General features: G+C 40.0%; 1 protein-coding gene across 1 annotated transcript in view; it reads right to left on the reverse strand.

The window, feature by feature from the left end:
- Positions 1 to 7,923, reverse strand: part of LOC142108394 (Fc receptor-like protein 2) — a 31,745-nt gene extending 23,822 nt beyond the window's left edge. The window contains exons 1-3 of the mRNA XM_075192017.1: positions 7,851 to 7,923; positions 4,054 to 4,335; positions 1,333 to 1,623 (exon numbers count right to left, since the gene is read on the reverse strand). Coding sequence (XP_075048118.1) covers positions 1,333 to 1,623; positions 4,054 to 4,335; positions 7,851 to 7,923 — 646 coding nt within the window. The remainder of the gene's footprint in view (positions 1 to 1,332; positions 1,624 to 4,053; positions 4,336 to 7,850) is intronic.
- Positions 7,924 to 9,400: the final 1,477 nt, after the last annotated feature.

A 9,400-nucleotide genomic window follows, 5' to 3' on the forward strand; every position in this document is an offset into this window, starting at 1 on the left:
TACAGGTCACCCTGTATGTGTCCTGCTTCCCATAGACCGCAAAAAATGGCCACGGGGGAGCTTCATACAGTACGTAGGCCTTGGTTGTCTACTTGCCCAGTATATAAACTAGTTACTTTAGAAGTGATTGCAAAATTGGAAATACGTTGGTTTCATTTTTTTAAAATATTAAGCTTAGTTTGACCCCAAAGACCTACTATGGAAAAATAATCAGGCCTTTTAATTCAAAAGTAAAGTGTACCGTATTTAAAATCAATAAATTAAAAATGCGGGCAATGTCCATCAAAAGGACAGAGTTTATCTATTGATCTCTGCCAAGTAGTAGTCCTCAATATTTATTTGAGGTTTTAGAAGGTATGGACCAGGGGCAAATGTAGCATTTCTAGAAGGGGATTTCCTGGTTTCAGAATAAAGCAAACAAAAAACAAAAACAAGTGTAAAAAAAATTATATCAAACAACAGGACTGAGACTAACAGAATAAATCATTTTCTGTGACCTTCTAGGGATAATCATTTAATATATATTTATATATGGTGCATGTTCTTGTGTTACAGATAAGTCTTGTGGAGACCAGAGCAAAGCATCTTACAATGATTAAGTGGAATGCAGCTGATGGCTTATTAGACCTATCTATGCTTGATGCTGACTCAAATTGCTCCTCCACAATGGAAAATGAGGTTGTATTTGAATAATGCAATGGATCAGAAATCAGAGACGCTCTCCGCGGAGGCCAGGTAGGGGAGGAGTCACCAAGCACAAACTCTGCAAAGCTCAAATGGCGCATACGGCTCCTCCCCTTCTGGGCCGCTGGGGAGTATATCTCAGTGTCTGATTGAAGTGCTTGGGAGGGGGATTTCTGGGCAACCAAACCCCCCATCCTAAGTGTAAGCCTGTGGACAATATTTTTACCTTTAATGGAAGCAAAGGAACACTACTGAGATATTCCCAGCAGCTCTGACACGGATACTGATCATACCCATTAACCAGAGTCTGTTCTAGAGGATTGTGTTGGGGTTACCATACAATCTCAGCATTTGTTAGCAAATGTAAACCATAAAGCAAATGATGATGGTTCTTAGGAAACCGCGCAATGTCCAACAGGAAGGGAGAAGGGTCAAGAACCAAAAAACTTAGTTCTCCATTTGTTTATTAAAGTTGTCAGTGTCTTTAGAAAACCCCATGTACAAGGATGGAAAATGAGCACTGCCATGCGTTCCACGTTAAACAATACCTATCGTGTTTTTCAAAAATAAATGAATGTCCCTCTGAACACAGTAGAACGCTCTGTTATCTCTGTACATCTTCTCTGTAGTCAAGTTTTGGAAACTCACCTGGTATTATAGTAAATGGTATGTACAAGTCATGACTCGTCTTCATCACAAGTCCTGCGGAAGTTCTCACTTCACAGTAATAATCCCCAGAATCCTCCAGCTGAGCTGACGGAACTCTGTACGTATCAGATACACTGAATTCCTGAACATTCCGCCCATCTCTGTAGAAAGCAAATTGCAGCTCTGTGGTGTCTCTGAGAGGAGCGAGAGTTGTGTCACATGTCAGGTTGATGTCATCACCATTAATTGTTGCATGTGAAGACTTTTTTATTTCTGGATATGAGAACAGCTCTAGAAGTGGAAAATATTCAAATTAAATATTACTGGCCGGGGTTCAAAGAGATCAAATGTATAAACTACAGTCGAACTTCACCTATAAAGAAGTGATGGCAGAAACTGTTAATAATTTTAAAAAAATATTATTAGAAAATTGAACCTACAAATTGCAAATCATTTTTCTTCATTACAAATTTCCTAATGGTTTTATGAACTGAAAAGGAAATATATTTCTCATCTGGTTTTACATCCCCAAATCTTCAGCACAGATTAAGAATGACATATTAAGAACATCTGTCATTAAATTGAGTTACATTCAGGATATAATCATTATTATAATAAAGAAAAACAGCCCATTGAATAAATCCATTGAACAACCAATCCTGACAACAAAGAAAACATTCAAATGCTAGATTAGATTAGAATTAGATTTAGACATATCTTTAAGATACGATTTTTAGGATACTTATATTTGCACCTTTTATGGACCTGGTGAAAGTTTGAGAGTTGATGATTCAAGGGTAGAAAAAACTACTGCAGCACATACTGTATAGATATTAAATAAGTTTGTAATCTCCCTTTTGTATAGTGTATTACATCAATTATTTTCTGTAAATTTTTTAGAGAGGTGCTACTACTTAACTGATAAATGCAAAAAGAAATAAAGGGAGCAGAGTTGTTTTTTGGTGTAGTCAACGTACAGCCAGTTAATTTATATAGTGTTTCTAATTTGGCTAATTTCTTAAAAACTTAAAAGGCAAAAATGTATTGGTGCTAAGTTAAAAGTGAGATGTAAACAGTGAAAATTAAAAACCCACTGAGTGTAAAGAATGTTCAAATGTTATAATGATAGTGCTAATTCCTGTATAGTTACGAGGTAATCAGCCTTATTTCTTGTATCAATTTACACTTAATTAAGTGCACCTGCTCATGTACAAAATTCCACTTAGTACACCCAAAGTATCATCCAATCCAACGCAAGTGTTTGCTAGTCGGACCCCAAGCAAAAAGCACAGGTTTGGTGAGTAGGATGATAGAAGCAAATCTAAATCTTTGAGCAGTGCGGATTCCTCAGTTCTTTTTACCTAACCTACTGAGGAACTACTGCCAGCTCCTGTGGAACTCTGTGTTGAACTGCTGAATTTAAAAAGAAATGCACTCCACTCAGGCAACACTGCAGTACTAATACATATATCAATACAATTAATATTGCTCATATATATATACTGTGTATATATATATATATATATATATATATATATATATATATATATATATATATATATATATATATATTAATGCCCCTATATAACTTTAATTCTTATCTCCCCCATATATATGAATAAAAGTGATAGTGTCCCCTATATATAGATAAAGTTAATATCTCCCCCCTATATTTGAATCAAAGTTATATTGACCTCATATATATATATATATATATATATATATATATATATATATATATATATATATATATATATATATATATATATATATATATAGAAGTAATATTCTCCCCATATATTCAAATAAAAGTACTATTGCCCCATATGTATATAAATAAAAGTGACAGTGACCCATATATATATATATATATATATATATATATATATATATATATAAATAAAAGTAATATTACACCCATATATATGAATAAAAGTGATTGTCCTCCATGCTCGCCTATCCAACCACCTCCTGACCATCTTGCCCATCACCTCCGCTACCTTTGTCTGCCATCTCCATTTTACCCCAGTTGGTCCTACTCTCTCACACCACCCATCCCTCTAGAATGTAAGCTCTCACGGACAGGGTCGTCTCTACCTATTGTCCTATGTCTGTCTACTGTCCGTCTCCTTTGTAAGTACTGCCATGTCTTTTGCTACAGACTCACTCATCTATGCTACTTATGCGTATTACCTGATGCATTTGTGGTTTGCTTACTATATCCGACTCTACGGAATCTGTGGCGCCTCATAAATAAATACATTTTATATAAAAAAAAAATATATATATATATATATATATATATATATATATATTGTGGCTGAAAATATTTTTTCAACACTAAAATGGCACTTATATTTTCTTAGTGTAGTGGCATGCTTGAAAACTTATTTATCATCTTCTTTTCTTGACCAATTTAACCCATTAGGAGAAAAAAAAAATAGGATCAAAATGGCATGTTCGTGTGTCGTGGTCTGTCATTCGTCAGACTGGAGGACGAGGACCGATGCCAAGTAGCATGGATTTTTAAACATTTTTAATTATTATTTTTTTTACACGTGTTGACAGTCAAGATAGCTTAACCCACCACCTACGCTTTGAGCTCCCTCACCTCTCAATTGTGCGATTTTGAAACCGACAAAAAATGATGCTGTTATCCGGTTGCTTAAGAAAACCACACTTTGATAAATTCTTGTAAAGATCTCAGTATTCCACACTCACCTTCTATCTGTATAGACAACACATCACTCATATTCCTCACACTACCGGTGGACGTTCTCACATCACAGGTATAATTCCCAGAATCCTCCAGCTGAGCTGACGGAACTCTGTATCTATCAGATACACTGAATTCCTGCACATTCCGCCCAGCTCTGTAGAAAGCATACTGTAGTCTTGAAATAGATCTATCTGGGTTACGTCTTGTAATACATATCAGAGTCATGTCATCACCCTCTGTTACTGATGATTGAATATTTATTATTTGTAGAGTTCTAAAAAGAGCTGAAAGAAACAATGATACAAAATACTGAGTGTGGTGTGAAATTTGGGTCATTTACAGCAATCAAATGTTGCACAAAGATGAAGATCACATATTGTACATTTGTGCTTGGTTGTGTGTCATGCACAAAGATAGATGTATACCTGCAGATTGTATAAATGTTCCTCATCCTGCAGCCAGTGTGAGATTGGATTGCCGCCCCCTTTTTGATCCCTCCTGTTTTACATCCGCTCACACTTTAGGTACTAGTAGATGATAATTAAACAGTACATTTTGGCAAATTGTTAGAAAATAATTTCCTGACGCATTTTCGGTCACTTATTCCTTTATTTTACTGAATGAACAGATACGAGTTTGTCTAAGCATTTCTCTGCAATACACAAGCACTGTCAGATGCGGCAAATCTTTCACAGATGGGAGGTTATTTACAAATTAGTTTGCTATTCTCTTAAATTTGCCTAAATTTCAGAACCAGATGAGTAGATTTACTCACCACTAATCACAATGAATTTTTGGTTAATTTCTTCACCTAGATAGTATGGTGGTCACACAATAGGCCTGAATCATTAAGTCACACATACTGAGCACAACCTGCATTTGTTTTAAAACACACGGAACTCAGGCATATGTGCGCCCGAATTCAAAAAGGAGCGGACCTGATGATTTTGTGCGCTGATGAATTTGGGTGTAAGTCTGCTCTGCTCTAACAGACAATACACTGGAGAATACGTCAAATATCTATAAATTAGCACAGAATTTTTTGGGGGGATGTTCTTAATCTCTACTGAACATAAAAAAAAACGTTTTTACAGTTGCTCCTGATTGTAAACACATGTTATAGCTGTATACACATGTTATAGCTGTATACACGACTGTCATCGCTAGTGATCAGAACTTAGACTAGACCTGTAGGGGGTGCAAGTGATATGACAGAAAAACAGGTACCTCAGAGATGCCCAGAGGTTGGATCGGGGGCTGCTGTGCGCTCGAGCTTGGTACCCCGTTACTGTACATTGACTATGGGGTTGAACGCTCCTTACCGGCTCTGTTCCCTTCCAGAAATTGCAAGATGTAATAAGTGTCCTTTGCGTACGAAGATTAAATGAACAATGCTGCGTTTAGTTGTGTATGTCCTGGTTCTGGGCATACGCTGATCAAATTTACATACAATACTTTCAAAATCAACAGATACGTGCCTTAATGAATCAGGTCCAATGTGTTTTGCAGCAGTCAGTGTGTAATACAACTGGAAAATGTTTTGCAATAGTTCTTTGGATGTCTGCTCTTAAATAAATTAAAACTTGCTTTGAAATGGTCACATTTGTAGAGTGCATAAGTATCCCTGACAAAGATAGTGTATTTATTGGGCTAACTGAAGTCTCTGCTGACAACAGAAACATGAGAGTAATGTCAAAATCGATTCTATATCTAATAACAGTTTTATTAAGGATGAAAACTGCAGAGATTAGGGTCAGTTCTAAAATGTTAAACATCGTACTACAATAGATTGTGACCACGGTGCTAATTAATTTGGGTGCAAATTGTGTAAAGAGTGAAAATAGAAATATCGGGGAATGCTGCAGTACAGTTTACACAGCCAGGTAATAAATGTGAATTGTGATTCACACATTCTAATTGTGGTTTCACATTGGAAAATAATTTGGTGAGATTTAGGAATGTGGGCAAATGGATGACAATAGAATTTCTCAATTCTCTTTGGAGGTATACCTGCACAACACAAAAATAACACAGAATATGTACGGTGGCTTAGTGGTTAGCACTTCTGCCTCACTGCGCTGGGGTCATGAGTTCAATTCCCCACCATGGCCTTATCTGTGAGGAGTTTGTATGTTCTACCTGTGTTTGCGTGGGTTTCCGCCGGGTGCTCCGGTTTCCTCCCACAAACCAAAAACATACTTGTAGGTTAATTGGCTGCTATTAAATTAACCCTAGTCTGTGTGTCTGTCTGTCTGTGTGTGTGTGTGTGTGTGTGTGTGTGTGTGTGTGTGTGTGTGTGTGTGTGTGTGTGTGTGTGTGTGTGTGTGTGTGTGTGTGTGTGTGTGTTAGGGAATTTAGACTGTAAGCTCCAATGGGGCAGGGACTGATGTGAGTGAGTTCTCTGTAGCGTTGCGGAGTTAGTGGCGCTATATAAAAAAATGATGATGATGATGATATTGACGGGGGGAGTATAAGCCAAAAAAGTAAATATACTTACATACTTATACAACCAGGGGGCATGGCTTGAACGGGGATGGACAAGGACGCGCTGCGTTTACTCTCTCCGTTGGAAACCATCCTTTCCTCTGCACCTACCTGCACAGAATTTGCTATTCACTCACTGGCAGGACCGTCTTTCCGACTGGGCACGATGGGCAGGTGCCCGGGGGCCCGAGGAGGACTCCTAAAAAAAAAAAAGCTTACCCTTCGAGGTCCCCTCTTCCGTGATGCGCTTGCAGTGAATGCCGTCATCACGCCCGACATTCACTGCGAGCACAGCACGGAGGAGCGCAGAACAGCGACGAAGAACAGAAGAGGATTCGATTCGAAGAACAGGGCGATTGAAAGGTAAGTTAAAGGAGATTTTTTTTAAACAAAAAGTGATTGCCCCCCTTGGTGGTTGGAGCCTGGTGCCTGTTGTTCCAGTCGGCGGAGAGCTGTGGCTGCAGGGAGTGTGGTTGGAGTGAGCTCCTGTAAAGAGGTGCCTCTCTCGCTGCACGGACCGGCTCTGCTACCATCGAAATTTCTCAGGAGGTCGGGCGGGAAGCAGCCCTTTACGAGAGCGGGGTGTCGCGGCTGGCTGAGTGTGCTCCTTCCCGCCATGTGGTCCCAATTCTCTCAATACCTCTGGTTGACCCCTCCGTGGACCCCCGACTGCATGTACTGGCTGGAGCCCTGCGGGGAGCACGCACCCTTTCAAGCTGGGATCTGAATTGTGTGCAGTTGCCCGACAAGCTCTATGAGTCTATATCATTTGTTATAACCTTGGGCGCTGGTGCTGGGGTCTGAATGCCTGCATTATAGCTGCTTTCATTGCATTACATTGTCTGGCACTGGACAGGGCGTGGAATGGTGGCTGATTGAATCCACGTGAATGCAGACTCGGTAGTGCCTGTGTCCACCCCTCACCCTCCATTGCAGATAAGGGCAGTCACAACGAATCTGAAGCCTGTGGGCTGTTCATGCTGGGTTGTCTCCACAAAATGTTAAAGAGCGTACACCCTGCGCTTCCCTGATTGGGGGTTAACCCCTTTCTAATTGCCCGCCGAGACCTGCCTATAATTGGGGTCAAGGAAGAAACAAGAACTGTATTTTGTCTCTTATTCAAGGAGAAGGACACAGTGTGAAGTTGTGGTCAAGCTACTGTTCCTTCACGTAATAAATGTGGAGGAGTGCTGCTGCCATCTGGTGGTGTTTCATAATTACTGCCCTGTGTCGCTGTCATTTTTCCTAACATACGGCTCATAAAACTTTGAGCGATTAATCCTTGCAACAGTGAGTTGCCTTGTACTACACTTACCTGCAGGTAGAACAGATAGGATTGGTTCCTGTCTCAGTGTACTCCTACAGGGTTGTTGCCCCTGAGCCACCATCTTCTCTCTATTGAAACATGGGCAAGACTAATTCTTCAACTACAGCTGCAAAACTGGAGAAATATGCTCGAGCATCTTCAGAGGCTCAATCCTCAGAGGCATCTGGCTCAACAAAGTCGGCCGTTCCCATGGCTGGCGGTCCCCCTACATCCACAGAGGACCCTAATTCCATCATGCAAGTCCTCCTCGCTATGACTTCCTCTGAAAAGAGGGTCACGGATCGTATAGGTGAGGTGCAATCTGATCTCTCTCTTATTCGGCAAGATCTACATAAAATGAGGGAACGAGTTGGAGAGGCAGAGCATCGTATTTCCTTGCTAGGAGATGTCACAGCCTCTATGAGTGGAGAAATTACAGATTTCGCCAGTAAAGTCAACATGTGTAAACAAAAAATGTCTGACGTGGAGGGCCGGCTCCGCAGGAATAATATCCGTTTTGTGGGCCTTCCCGAGTGTGCAGAGGGATCCTCTCCTGAAACATTCCTTGAGACTTGGCTTGTCTATGAGTTCAACAGAAAGGCCTTCACACCACAATTTGCAGTAGAGAGTGCCCACAATCTACCGAAATTCCCAAGTCGCCTGAAAGTGGGGTCCTAAATGGTTTAATAAAACTGACAAAGTCAGTAAAACTGACAAACTCATAAATCAGCATACCATATCTGCCAATAAACATATCACAACATGGTAGACAGTAGGTGTCACGGGATGCTGGGTGTAAGCAAAGTCCCAAGATAATTGCAAAATCTGTCTGTAACCAGTAAGCTGGTATACAATAAACAAGTCCTGATGCAAAATACCTACACACACTGTCCAATAAGCAAAAAGACAAAATAATAAAGTCTATTTCTGATACCATGTGGATACCATTCCTCTGGCGAAAAGTTCATTAAGCATGGTACAAATATGTCCACATAGTGAGTCAATAAATATAAAAATAATTCTTGTAAAGTCCGAGAAGTGTCCATACAGATTGCAAACAAAAAAGCAGAGGCGGATGAAAAAAAACGCAAACTCGGGTGAGAATGATCCCCCTACTTATAGATACAGCGTCTCACTCTCTCCGGTTCCAAAACATCCTTTCCTGGTGTAGTCCGCACTAGTTTCTGCCTCCCAGATGTGTAGAGCAATCTCGGTACTTGCGGTCCTTTCGTCGCGCATGCGCTTGATGTTTCATAACGGATAGACTCTGACGCCGGCTAGAATCCTCCAATGTTAGAAATAATCAATGGTGATGAGAGAAGCAATGTAAATAGTCCAATCCAATGCATTTCGTAAGTTAAACTGGCTTCCTCAGAAATGGGCAAAGTTAAGGTATGCGGTTCGTTCTCTGGCTGCAGACTTTGATCTTATCTGATTACTTAGTCACTACTCAGTTTTGGGGAGTGTTCCATCTAAATCCCTATGAGCACTTTAGACATAATTAACCAACTTCCCTCACAGATGCCCCCTTCTGGTTGTAATTAATACCGCTATCTACC

Source organism: Mixophyes fleayi, chromosome 12, assembly GCF_038048845.1.
Source record: "Mixophyes fleayi isolate aMixFle1 chromosome 12, aMixFle1.hap1, whole genome shotgun sequence".
Classification (NCBI taxonomy): Eukaryota; Metazoa; Chordata; class Amphibia; order Anura; family Limnodynastidae; genus Mixophyes; species Mixophyes fleayi.